At 40.0% G+C, this 14,592-nt stretch overlaps 2 protein-coding genes across 2 annotated transcripts; both read right to left on the bottom strand.

Annotated features, from left to right (window-relative positions):
- Nucleotides 1-10,407: 10,407 nt before the first annotated feature.
- On the bottom strand, nt 10,408-11,053 carry LOC106373288. Its single transcript, XM_013813483.1, has 2 exons — nt 10,521-11,053; nt 10,408-10,477 (listed from the first exon to the last, which is right to left on the bottom strand). Exons 1-2 carry the CDS (start codon nt 11,051-11,053, stop codon nt 10,408-10,410), a joined length of 603 nt encoding a protein of 200 aa, XP_013668937.1.
- Nucleotides 11,054-12,111: 1,058 nt separating this feature from the next.
- On the bottom strand, nt 12,112-12,879 carry LOC125583170 (glutathione S-transferase T3-like). The gene has a single exon (XM_048749771.1). The coding sequence runs from the start codon at nt 12,877-12,879 to the stop codon at nt 12,112-12,114; it is 768 nt and encodes a 255-aa protein (XP_048605728.1).
- Nucleotides 12,880-14,592: the final 1,713 nt, after the last annotated feature.

The following is a 14,592-nucleotide window of genomic DNA, read 5'->3' as shown; positions in this document are numbered from 1 at the left end:
AAATATGCTGAGCTCATATTCTTGCATCACCGTCGACCGACGGCAAGGGTGCACTGTCCATCGACAGTCCATTCGTTCTGTCGACAGCTCTCTCTCGCGAGACAGACTGACCACTCCTCAGTAAAACGGGCATAACTTCTGATCTAACCATTGGATTGACCTCGAACCGGTGGAACTGGAAAGCTAACTCAGAACTCTACCTTGTGTCAAAAGATGACCTCAATCGCACCGAGGAATGGTGAAAGGCCCCGACCCGGTTTCCCTTACCGCCGGTTCGTCATCAGTTCGCTTGCCCCGACCCAAACTGGCCCTTTACGAAATATTCCCTTTACTTACGATTTTTAACCAGCTTTCCTCTAAGAGGTTCAGTTCTGTACACAGGGTTCACTAAGTCTAATCCAGCAACTTAGCAATCTACTAATAATCGCAGCATAATAAACATGTACCTTACTTCCTCTGTGCTTTGTTATCTGATAATCCATCCATACACTCCTTCCTTGATGTCTTCCTGCTTCCCGTCCGTCTTATCCAGCCAGCTCGATCAGATACTTAACTGAATCCCCTTCTTTCTTAGTCACTCAGCCAACCATCCCCACGTGACCCAAGTAAACAAAGAGAGACGGCTTGGTCTCCAACCAGCCATCCGGAACAGACAGTACGCTAGCCATGCTTAGCGCTCCAGAACCAGTCCCTGATCAACCCCGGATCAGTCAGTACATACTCAGCTCCACAGCCTCGTAACCTGTCAGTAACACCATGCCTCCATCCAGTACAAGTCTCGGTCCAGTCATGACCGATCCATCTACACTCGGCTCTATACCATAGCCGGTACAGAAAGCTGAGACTCGATCCGAGTCCATACCGCCAGTATCACGTTCCAGCACTATACATCTGTTAACCGCCTCAAATAACTCTTGCCGTCTGATCCGCATCATCAGTACAGACGCCTTCCATCAGAAACCATCAAACAGTCCGCAGAACCCGCCGAAACAGTCACGTCAGTACTCGCCGGCCATCAAGCAGGATCTGCACGATCAAGCCATCACTCTTTGGTACCATCTCTTGATATCCTAGTCGCGATCCATTCGTGTAGGGATCAGAACTAGTCGCATCAGAACAAGAAGCACTCGCGTCCACCAAAGGAGGCTTGAAACGGCCGTCTGGCCTAATATCCCTGTTTGGATCCGTCTGTCTCTCTCTCAGTTCCTTTCCCTCTGTTCTCTCCCTCCAGTGTCATCAGTACGATCTGATCAACGTTCTGATCAGACAGAGTCACAGTGAACAGACAGACCTGCGGTCTCTAACTGAGACTCTGATCGGCCCTCCGGCCAACGCTCTCCTTCTTTCTGATCAGGATTGATCTCACTCGGTCTCTTACTGTGTTTTTTTATCTATCTTTCTGTCTAGGAACCTGTGTCCCGCTCTCTGATCCGCGAAATCCCACTTAAAGGAAACAGATGGGCGGTTTCTCCACCAACCTAACCGTTCCGCGCTCAATCCAGCCTGTAACTTCTCTCGGCCAACTGCCTTTGACGGTTTCCCGATCCAATAACTGTCCGTGTCAGTTAAGAAAACCAACCATGAAACCGTTCTTGGCAACTGATCTGATAACCGTTCCGGACTGCTATGCTAACCGCTCTAGCAACTGCTCAGTAACTGCTCCCAGTAAACGCCAGATAACTGATCCCATCAGTTTGCTTAGCTTCCTGTACACGTTCAGCTCAGTACCCGTTCCCATCAGAACGTATATTCAGTTAGTTCGTATATAGACTATCAAATCTCGGAAGACAAGTCTAACTACCTTATCTGAAACCCGACCAGTTCAGTCCGACAAGCTCAACTATTATGTCCGGACTCGGCATCATTGTCCTCACTGACCAACACTGTCCTAGACGACTAGTCTAATCCTGACTAAGTCATCTGATCGGTCTGTCTGACTCGTCCTTAGACTGATCCAGCTCAGATAGCGGGATGGGGATGCTACAAGTCTCCCCCACTTGGAATGAATTCGTCCTCGAATGCAGTGGTCAATAGAACCTTGTTTTATCCAATCAGAACAGTTCCAACATACAACTCTCATGCCTTAATTCAGTTCTCAGACTTTCAGTCATTCGATCATTACTGTTTTCCAACTTCATCAACCTTGAATCAGATTTCTTGATCGCAATAACACTTGGATTTGATCTTAGATATTGATTATTCGATCCGGTCTCTTTACCATCTTTTCAGTCTCAAAAGACTTGGTCCAGTGTACCAATTTACTACGCATAGTGGTTCTTACTCTCAAGCAATCTCTTGGTGCTTGGACACACACTTTGGCGAGAATGCTAGACCCCTAACAGTGCTGACCAGTTTACCTCAATTCTCGAAGTGTTAACTCACTATCTTAGTTAAGTTTTTCCAGCTTAAACCTTAACCGATCACACTCACTTATCGACTCAACTTTAGTCCCTCTGAAACTCAGTTCCAACCAGTCTAAGTCCATTCCTGAATTGATTGTTTGATTCTCGCACTCCAGTTTTCCTTAGCATGGCCAAACTCTGAATACTAGGAACTTAATCTTTTCAGAACGCATGGATCTCATCTTGATCCTTACAGTTGTTTCCTCGGATCACTCCCTGATCCTAACCAGTCTCCGACCACTTATGATCGACATCTGTTCTTTTCAGATCTTTACTGATCTTTATTGACACCTCCGGATCATTCTTGATCCTTACAGACATTTCTTACCGGATCCTACACTTGATCCCTTGCACAGTTTTCCTTTCGGACTCTCAGTCCTTCTGGGTTCACAATTCCAAAATGGCAAACTCATCTAGTTCCCATTCACTCAGTCACGGTTATATCTTGGAAACTCAGCAGTTTCCAACAACATTAGTTCATACAGTACGTACCTAACAGACAGACGTCCTACAGAAATGTGATGGCAAACTCTCACTAGTTCCCATCCATGCTTTCATCGTGATAGGAAACCCACAGTAGTGAACTCCATGAGTTCCAGTGACAGTACAGTTATGTCTTGGAAGGTACATCTCCCACAGACATCAGATTGGGTTTCCGCAGACTACAAACAGACAGGCGATGGCGAACTAATCTGGTTCCCACCGACGCGATAACAGTTACATCTTGGCAACACTCTGGTTCCCACAGACGTCAGGACATAACACACGATGACAGACAGTCACGTCTTAGAAACTCTCGGTTTCCATAGACGCCAGAACAGACAGTATCAATACAGTTATGCCTTAGCAAACCCACTCAGTTCCTAAGGACATATCATCAACACTAACACTAATGTTTCAGCATTCCCACTTGTCCAGTTAATCAGACACTTAGTCTGGTCAACCATTATCATTCCAAATCATCGAGCAGCCGTTTTACAATCCAGTTAAATCTTAATGAGCATCTCAGCCATAAGCACCTAGACTGATATAGACTCTCGCATGAAAGGAACTAATAATCTAAACTCAAATGATCGTCCCAAATCATCGAGCCGTCATCCAAAATCCAGCAAGCCTTAGCAAGCGTCACAGCCTCGAAGTACCTTGTCAGATCTAGACGCTCATGATAGGAACCGATCATTTACTACTTTTGAAACTCTGACAACAACTCATCATCTATGGCATCTTGTACCTCCAAGTAGTTTCTTGGTCACCTAACAAGTCTTTGGCAAGTACACCTGACTTCCAATCTCTTGTTCTGATAATCTCAACTCTCGGACCACACAAACCTACCAAGACGATCAAGCTTAGTCAACCTTGACAATTCCTTTGTCCAGTTCCTATATCCAGACTTGCCTACACCCACCACTTGCTAAGTGTAAGTCATAAAAAGATTTTTCCAAAAATCTTTTTATGAAACTTCCAGTTTCATTTTCCCGGACCAGCTTGTCCATTACCTTGAAAATCTTAGAATCCGTCTAAGCATTCTCAACAGACGTTCCATTCGAATGCAAGTCTCTGTACTTCACATTCCAGCATCAGGGCCTTAGCCATTAGTCCTTAGGCTCTTCCATGGACAACTTGTCCAATACAGTTTTCCGATTCCCTGACTCTTTCCGGTTATCTCTTAGCAATCCATCTATCGCTTTAGCCAGTTCATTGAGATTCCATCTCAATCCTCGGACCACCTGTCCAACTCTGTTTCCGTTCACAACCTTCAGCTCATCCACTCGGCTATTCTGCCTTGAACCTTTCCGCTAAAGTCTTCTTTCCAAATTCAGTTATGGACGTCTTGTCCATACAGAGTTAAACTCATTAACTCCTCGGCTCCATATCCGACATCATTGTCCTTGACAGTTCCTTGTCTTACTTAGACTTTTCCGAAGCATCATTGGCTTCCTCGAGCCACTTAATTCAATCCTAACTCCAGTCAGCTTATTATCCTTAAGCTTCAGAATACACTTCGTCAATCTTTCCCGTTTCTTCACTTCAGAATCCGGATCCATTGACTTAAATAAACCTCTCGGTTGTTTCCAACACTTAGGAAAATTTATTGGATAACTCTCTTGAGTAATCCAGAACACCTTAAGCAATCCCAATCATTCTCCAAATGATCTTAACTCAGACTTCATTCCACCAATCCAATCATTCATCAATGATCTTATCTTCTGTTTCTTTCCAGTTAGACTTCTAACTTACATTTGCCCATACAAAGTGTAAATTCAACTTGATCACTCCCAAGATCAAGTCTCTCGTCAGTTCTCCAATGCTCGCCCTTAGCATTTTCCGCGTCCGTTCGGTCTAGACAAATCTTGTATCATCCTTCTAACTCTGTCCAAGAACCGTAATCGCTCTGATACCACTTAAAAGGCCCCGACCCGGTTTTCCTTACCGCCGGTTCGTCCTCAGTTCGCTTGCTCCGACCCAAACTGGCCCTTTACAAAATATTCTCTTTACTTACGATTTTTAACCAGCTTTCCTCTAAGAGGTTCAGTTCAGTACATAAGGTTCGCTAAGTCTAATCCAGAAACTTGGCAATCTACTAGTAATCGCAGCATAATAAACATGTACCTTACTGCCTCTGTGCTTTGTTATCTGATAATCCATCCATACACTCCTTCCTTGATGTCTTCCTGCTTCCCGTCCGTCTTATCCAGCCAGCTCGATCAGATACTTAACTGAATCCCCTTGTTTCTTAGTCACTCAGCCAACCATCCCCACGTGACCCAATTAAACAAAGAGAGACGGCTTGGTCTCCAACCAGCCATTCGGAACAGACAGTACGCTAGCCATGCTTAGCGCCTCAGAACCAGTCCCTGATCACCCCCGGATCAGTCAGTACATACTCGGCTCCACAGCCCCGTAACCAGTCAGTAACACCATGCCTCCATCTAGTACAAGTCTCGGTCCAGTCATGACCGATCCATCTACACTTGGCTCTATACCATAGCCGGTACAGAACGCTGAGACTCGATCCGAGTCCTAACCGCCAGTATCACGTTCCAGCACTATACATCCGTTAACCACCTCAGATAACTCTTGCCGTCTGATCCGCATCATCAGTACAGACGCCTTCCATCAGAAACCATCAAGCAGTCCGCAGAACCCGCCGAAACAGTCGCGTCAGTACTCGCCGGCCATCAGGCAGGATCCGCACGATCAAGCCATCGCTCTTCGGTACCATCTCTCGATATCCTAGTCGCGATCCATTCGTGTAGGGATCAGAACCAGTCGCATCAGAACAAGAAGGACTCGCGTCCACCAAAGGAGGCTTGAAACGGCCGTCTGGCCTAATATCCTTGTTCGGATCCTTCTGTCTCTCTCTCAGTTCCTTTCCCTCTGTTCTCTCCCTCCAGTGTCATCAGTACGATCTGATCAACGTTCTTATCAGACAGAGTCGCAGTGAACAGACAGACCTGCGGTCTCTAACTGAGACTCCGATCGGCCCTCCGGCCAACGCTCTCCTTCTTTCCGATCAAGATTGATCTCACTCGGTCTCTTTCTGTGTTTTTTATCTGTCTTTCTGTCCAGGAACCCGTGTCCCTCTCTCTAATCTGAAAAATCCCACTTAAGGGAAACAGATGGGCGGTTTCTCCACCAACCTAACAGCTCCGCGCCCAATCAAGCCTGTAACTTCCCTCGGCAGTTCCTTTCTCTCGGCCAACTGCCTTTTACAGTTTCCCGATTCAATAACTGTCCGTGTCAGTTAAGAAAACCAACCATGAAACCGTTCTTGGTAACTGATCTGATAACCGTTCTGAACTGCTATGCTAACCGCTCTAGCAACTACTCTGTAACTGCTCCCGGTAACCGCCAGATAACTGCTATGCTAACCGCTCTACCCGATCATAAGCCTTTTTATACCATTTTCTTGGTGTCCTATATAAATTAATCTATTTTCCCTAAATTTTATCTCTCACACAAGAGCATCGTGTGTTCAAAGGTGAGTTATGAGTCTGAAACTGTTTTATCATTTATGTACATTTGATCAGAATTTTACTCACTAATCTCCCTCTCTCTCTCCCTCTCTCTTGTTCTCCATAGCTTCATGGTTCTTTTTCTATTGAGTTCTTTGACTGATAGAAAACTCTATACAAGTATATGGTTATTCTTAATTTAGATTCAGTTTCCTCTTATTTTTATTTAATATAATCTCTTAATTGTTCATTTCAGGCTAAAATGACACTAGAATATATTATGTTTCAAAACTTTATTTTTCAATAAAAGTTTGGAAAATCAGAGCTTTCCCAGCAATGAAGGAAGAAGACAAAAGACATACAAGCTTTCTCTCAACAAACTTAGAACTAAAGCAGAACCGTACACCATCTAAAAACAAATGGTATGTTTAGTTCTTTGATTGACTCTTTTAGGTTACACTTTCGTTGACAAAAAAAGCTTACACTTTATAAAACACGTTTTGGTTTTCTAACTTGGAAGAAATCATATCTCATGAATTAATGATTAACAAATGATGCGATGACATTCGACCAAGAAAAAAAACTATCAGCAATTATGATTATACAAATCAGATATTTACAATTTTTTTGCTATGGTTACTATTTCACTAATCTCCTTTTCTATAAAAGAGCATACGCTACTATCTTACATTTTTTTGTAAGTCTATTATATAAAAATTGACTATATACGATATAATTTTTATGTTCAATTTCATTTTTATGATATAATTTTTTAAGAATTATATATTTTTAAAAACTTATTGTAGGCCGGTGTCCATTTCTAGAAATGTGCCTAAAATAAGTTTAATTTAGATTAAAACAAATAAAACTTTAAATTTTTTTATTTTAAAAGATAATTTAAAAGCAAAAAAGAAATGATCTTTGTTGGTGTGATTTACTATGGTAAGGAATTTGCTAAATTATGGCTGCAAAATGAATCATTTATGTATAAAACACAGTCTCACTTGACGAATCATATTCTGTTAGGTGATAAATATTTACAAACTTAAGAGAAATTAATTCAAACAAATAATTTTTTTTTTTAAAACAGCCGTATAACAGTTTCGTGAAACCAACTACGTTACCCATGATAAGTTAAAAAAAAAACTACATTACCCATGATCATTCTTCTTTATCCATGACCATATATTTTTTTTGGGTAAATGATCATATAGATTTTAAAGTATAGCATACGTTAAGCATAAAGATCACCTATTCTATGTTACATTCTATTTTTTTTTATTTTATTAGAGTCATAATATTAGAGCATCATTATCCCAAAACTCTTTAAAGGATCTCTTAATTAAATTTTAATAATTTTTAAAGTGTAAAAGTGAGTTAAGAGACTTACAAAGAGATTTGAACGTTTGAGTGGCTTATTGCAAGTTTCTTAATTATGGGTTCTTAAAAAAAATTATAAAACACTTTCATTACAACAAACTTTACCACAATGCACAATCAAAAAAGTTCAAATTGATCAATGATATTAAACTAACCAGTAGCTCTTGGTTTCTACGTGGAAAAGGAAGCTATGAAAACGTGTACTCGAGCAGTGTCCAGGTTAGTACGCCAAAGGCAATTATTAAACCTTTCGTTTGAATCATGTGACGGAACGCACCAACCACACCGCCTATTGCCTCTCCACCTGGTGCCACCATAACCGTCCTTATTTGCAATTTAAATGCTAAAGAACCTTAGGAATAGTCCAAACAAACTCAAGGTAAGTCTTTGTTGTGATTCTAACTTACGGTATCAAGTGGGAGACAGAGCAAACTTATAATCTCAAAAAGATTGATATCTACAACACAAAGAATCTAAAGTTCTAGAACTTTACCAATCTACAAATGCAATTATAAGATAGTAACGTGTACCTCGCAAATGATCACATCATCTGCACTACTGTTGTTGTGCAGCTTTTGGTGCCACTCTTCCATCATTCCGGATTTGCAGTGATTATTTCTCTAGCAAAAGATCATTAATACAAAAAGGTTAACAAGATCATAATAAAGGTTTAGTTCAATAACAGTGAATTTCAGAGTGTTTTATGAAATGACAAGTTCAATAACACTGGATTTTAAAGTGTTTTTTAAAATCCGTGTATGAATAATAGTGGATTTGTCATTTTAATACAAATCACTTGAAACTCTTAGTTGAATACACCCTCTTTAGTTTTGTTCGTAAATTAACATACTGAATGAATTACTAAATGAATTTAGTCAAAGAAACATAAATTCAGGTGACAGTCAAAAATTAGGAAAAATAATGAAAGCAACAAAAAGTTGTGAAATGGGAAAGCTTTGAACTGATATTTATATCAAACAAGCTAATTAAGATCAATGTAAAAATATTTAAACAAATCTAACTTCATTTTATAGTATGTTTGTGGTTCAATAATGATAAGTGTGTTAAAATTTTCTTACATATACACACATCCTTCTGATAAATCAAAGGTAATAATACATGTTATTTTAGTTATATATAATGAAAATTTTATTTTATTTGTAAGCAAAATAATTCCCATGCAAAGCATGCACTCAATACTAGTTTTAAATAAATCATTAGCTCACATCGGAATGACGTCGAATGTGACCACATAAATTTTCGCATGCACCATGTAAAGGTTGATTGGTTTTCCATGCAATATATATAAGGAATGTATTTGCGGGTGGTATTGATTATCACTAGCGATTGTTACTGTTTGGTATTGGTTGACGTTTTTTTTTTTTTTGCCAAAATTGGTATTGGTTGACGTTGACAAAAAGATGACAATCACAAAAATTATTTTCATCGCTTTGCACCATTTCTTTTTTTTTTTTGTAACTGAGCTTTGTACCATTTTGAGTCATTCAAAATTTTTAAAATTAAATTTATTTTTCCAGCGTTTGCGGGTATATAATTAGAATAATTTTAAAAAAGGCTTCATTTCAAAACAAAAATATAATATTAAATAAAATTTAAATACTATAACCACAATATATGAACACAATTAATACTTTCTAATCAATAATCACTAATTATACCCCATAATTTCTAAGATTCCTAAACCAAATTTTATCGATAAATATTTCCTCAATCCATATATACATACTTAAAAAAATAAATGTTTTTAAATTTAATTGCAATCTCCACGAGCATCCACATTGGTGAACCCCCTTTGGGGTTCATACCAATTTTTTAATATATTTATGGTGGGACCATGAATAGTAATGAATCTTTTGATATTGTGCTTCTGCATTAGTGAACCCGGAGAAGGGGTTCATAGGAATTAAAATAATATTTTTTTTAAAACAATTTAGTTTTGAATTTTTTTTGAATACATGAATAAAATATAATAATTTATAAATTTTTATAAAATTTTATTCATTACATTGATAATTGATGAACATACAAAAATTATTCATTACTAAATTTTTGCCATACATTTTCAACTAAATCAGCTTTCAACCTATCATGTTTCCCTGAATCCCGAACTTCATTGCGCTTGCCTAGCATATTATCTGAATGCAAACTTTCTCTCCTTTTGACCTTCGAACCTCTGCTTGACTCTCCTGACTCGAACTCAGATGTATCAGTAAGACTGTATCCGTCTCGTTTGTCCTCTACTATCATATTGTGCAATATGACACAAGTTCTCATAATTTTCCGTATCTTTTTCTTGTCCCATAGTAGAGCAGGGTTTTTAACTATTGCAAACCTCGATTGCAATACCCCGAAAGCACGTTCGACATCTTTTCTGGTGGATTCTTGACGTAGAGCAAATAGCTCAGCTTTAGGACCTTGAGGAAGTGGGATGGATTGGATAAATGTTGACCAATTCAGATAAATTCCGTCAGTAAGGTAGTACGCCATACGGTAAGTGTGGTTGTTGACCTTGAATTTAACTTTAGGGGCTCGACCTTGCAATATGTCATCAAAAACTGGTGACCGATCAAGAACATTGATATCGTTGAGGGTACCTGGTAATCCGAAAAATGCGTGCCATATCCAAAGATCTTCTGATCCCACAGCCTCTAAGACAATTGTTGGTTTTCCTGAACCACAGGTGTACTGGCCTCTCCAAGCCGTTGGGCAGTTTTTCCACTGCCAATGCATACAATCAATGTTGCCTATCATCCCGGGAAACCTGCGCTTCTCGCCAATGTCGAGTAATCGTTGAAGATCTTCCGGTCTTAGTCTTCTTAGATACTCATCTCCAATCAATTGTACTATCCCATTAGTGCAATGTTCTAAACATAAAAGTGCAGTACTTTCACCAAGTCGAAGATATTCGTCATACGTATCTCCAGATTGACCATATGCGAGCATACGTATAGCTGCAGTACATTTTTGAAGTGGAGATAGGCCGTACCTGCCGTGAGCATTTCTTCTTTGCTGAAAGTATGGAACTTCAGTAGTAAGGCGATCAACAATGCGGAGGAACAAGGGTTTGTTCATTCGAAAACGCCGCCTAAACATCACCGGCGGGTAAGTGGGATTTTCGTGGAAATAGTCGTTCCATAGATGAATGTGTCCTTGTTCCCGATCTCTTTCAATATAAGCTCTTTTTTTGGGCTTGTTGGTTTGAACATCTACTAGGGAGTCGATGATATTATCAAATTCTTCGTCAAACATATCTTCAAAGGCTTCATCAACGCCATCTGACTCTGAGGATGTCATAACTGAAAAAAACGAATAGATAAAATTTATTTTTTTTGAAAAAAAACTATTAGAAACATAAATCTGCAATATATGTGGAACATTAATTTTTTTTTTAAATATCTCTTGGAATATCATTTTTTTTTTTAATTCTAACATATAGTGGAAGTTTAGATTTCAATATTGTATCCAATGCTACCCGATCAAACTTGTCATAATGTATTCAATATTTTCTTTTTAATTATAACATATAGTGGAACTTGTCAAACTAAAGACTATAGATAACTCATGTGGAACTTGTCATAATGTGGAACTTGTCACTCGATAATGTGGTGATAACAAAACTAAGAGTTTGAGATTTTACTTGGTCACTCGATTTTGTAGTCGGCCAGTGAGTGGTTGGCTGGTTTGACAGAACAAGAGTGAGGCAGCTGGTTTGAGAGAACAAGATTGAGGGAGCGAGTGAGTGGTTGGCTGGTTTGAGAGAACAAGAGTGAGGCGGCTGGTTTGAGAGAACAAGATGGAGGGGTATCGACTGAGAGAACTATGATTTGTAGTTAGAGAGAAGAGAACTATGCTTTGGCATTTGAGAGAAGAGAACATAAACAAATGTTAGAGAGAAGAGAACATATATGAGAGACATGAAACACTTGTCCTTTTTATAACAAAATTTTACAAGTCCCGTGAAGTGTATAGACAAACAAAATACTACACTTCATATTACAATCCGTGACACCAAGTACTACACTAGTGTCTAGTACAAACAGTGATCTGCTGCGACCCAAAAGATACATGTAGTACTACAACTACATCAACAACCCGTGACCTGCTGTGAACCAAAAGATAGATGAAGTACTACTACTACTACAATACCCGTGACACCTACAATAACCCATCAACGTCAGACTTTATCTCCCATACGCCCGTGACAACGCCATGACATCTTTTCACCTGCAAAATAACACAGAAGAATATAACTTTCCAGTCAACAAAAGCATTTGTAAAATTATCAAAGCAAGTAAAGAAGCAAACAAATAGTAAATCAGCTAAAGCATTCAAGAAATTTTCAAGTAAACAACCTAAAGCATCTCAGAAACAAGTTTGTCCTTCAAAGCGACCTCAGCTTCACTTAGACTAGCTATGTTCTTAGAGAGGAGACGATCAAGTATTTTCTGTTTCGAAAGATTCTGTTTCTTCTCTAGAATGCTCTCCAGGCGATCAAATGCAGCTTCATTGCCATGCTTCTTGCGTTTGGCTGCTTTGCAAGCCTTAACGCCAGGAGGCCTAGCCTCATCCGAGTCAGGCACCGTCTCCGCAGCTTCCTTCATTTTCTCCTTTGCACCATCTCTTGATATAGAGTTCGATCTCCACTTCTGATCATACCTCAGCTCCCTCCACGCGTGTTCAAGTGTAAACTTCGCCTGGTAGTCGTTAAAGAAGATGTCATGAGCTGACTTCATGACATCGTTCTCGTTCTGCCCACTAGATTGCTCCTTCAATGCTGCCTCATAGCTTCCCACAAATTTACACACTTGTTCATTCACCCTTCCCCACCTCTGCTTACACTGACTCCACTCTCTAGGTGGAAAGCCACCGAGCTGAGCGCTTTCATTAAAGTAATCCTCTATTCTTCTCCAAAACGACCCTAGTTTCTGCTGGTTACTAACTATGGGATCTTTGCTTGTGTTTAACCAGGCACTGATGAGGACAATGTCTTCTTGAGTCGTCCACTTTCTCCTTTCAGCAGCCGGTTTAAGAACCTCAGACGACCCTACTTCTACGGTTTGACTGGACTGGGAAGATAATAGGTTCACAAAACCGGGAGAACTTAGTGAAAACGTATCCATTTTGGTTTGGGGTTGTGTTTTGTTTTTTGTTTGAAGTTTTAAGAAGATTAGGGTGATGTTTTAGACTTGCTTTGTGTTTTCAGAAGTTTGTTTGGGTGTCTATAAAAAGGATTTAGTATTTTTTAAAGAACTACTTGCGTTTAAGTTACGGGTGGTTTCCTAACTACCAAACATTCATTACACTTAATTAGACAACAAGTTGTTCACATACATTCATTACACATCAAATCAATTTTTAAAAACTCTAACAGGTTTAAGACACAGCAATTTAAGCGCATTCATCACAGCAACCAACCAGAGGAAGCAAACTAGTACTAGATATTTAATGAAGTACTACTACACTCCCTACTCTAGATATTTAATGAAGTTAAGTCTCAGTTCAACCAGAGGAAGCAAACTAGTACAGTTCCTACTCTACACGGAAACAGTTCCTACTCGAGTTCCTAGTTAAGTTCTACTTCAGTTTAGTTTGAAAGTTTACCTGTTCTGTTTCAGTCGAAACAGACCTTCTCCAGAGCAGCTGCCTGGACTGTGAGGTTATAGACGTCACCGGTGAGCTTATCAAGCAGCAATGTGAGCCTCTTAACCTGTGCCTACATAAGTGATAAAGAAAACTTGTAACTGACTTATAAAAACTTAACTTTAAGAAGATTAAATTCCTAATATATACTGAAAAAAGTCTTGACAAACCTCAAGACTCTCAATCTGTTTACTGAGTATGGGCACACATTTGATCATCTCATCAGCCTCCTCCACACGCTTACGCAGGGCGTACCATCTCCTCCTGGACACCTATAACCCAAGGCTGACGGTAATGCAACCCATCAGCCTTGGTTAAACCACAGAAACATCAGTCAGACAACATATTTAACTATAAAATTTAGACAACATAATAAGACAGGTGAGATTAATGAAGGGAATGCGAATGATGTGGGTTACCTCGTAGTTTATGCAGCTGAAGAAGCGCTTCCCGGGACGAGTGTCGTACTCCTCCTTGACTCGAACCTCGTCGATGATTCTACCACCACACGGACATCTAGTCGGCATCCCGTATGCCGAATCGGCCACGTTGTACAGGTGGTCGAAGTACTCCTGCTTCCTCTTTGTATCTCTTCTCTCATCTGAGGGATCCATCTGAAACAGAGAAATGAAAATGATTAAGCGAATCGATTGAGTCAAAACTAATCGAAACCCCCAAAAATATATTATCAATCAAACCGTGAATCGAACCCAGTACAAGATCTAAACCCACTAATCGGAACCCCCAAATTCGATTTTGAACCCTAACTCGATAAACCCTTTTCGATTTCCAATCCGCGAGAATCGAACCATAAAACGATAACTCGAACCCCTAGACGAGGTAATATAACAATAAATCAAAACCCATCTCGATTTCGAACCCTAAATCGTAAAAAAAAAAGTGAGATTTCCCCAAAGTCGATTTCGAAAGCCAAAACGACATCAATCTAAACGAGAACCCAGTCGAGACCCACCTCTGTTAGTGGAGGAGACAATTACTCGTCGAATCGATGGAGAAAAGTCGAGAAAAAGGGAGAGAGATCGTCGTCGCACGCGAAATCGCCGCGAGGAAGAAACCCTAGAATTTTCGATACAAATGAGAGAAATGAATCTCTCTCCCCTTTCCACCGCGTGACGTCGACGCCGCGTCTCCAATAACTTGGCGACACGTGGTGTGAACCCGTATCGGACGGG

This window comes from Brassica napus, chromosome C3, assembly GCF_020379485.1.
Source record: "Brassica napus cultivar Da-Ae chromosome C3, Da-Ae, whole genome shotgun sequence".
In the NCBI taxonomy this organism is placed as follows: Eukaryota; Viridiplantae; Streptophyta; class Magnoliopsida; order Brassicales; family Brassicaceae; genus Brassica; species Brassica napus.
This window is presented reverse-complemented; position numbering and strand designations above follow the sequence as displayed.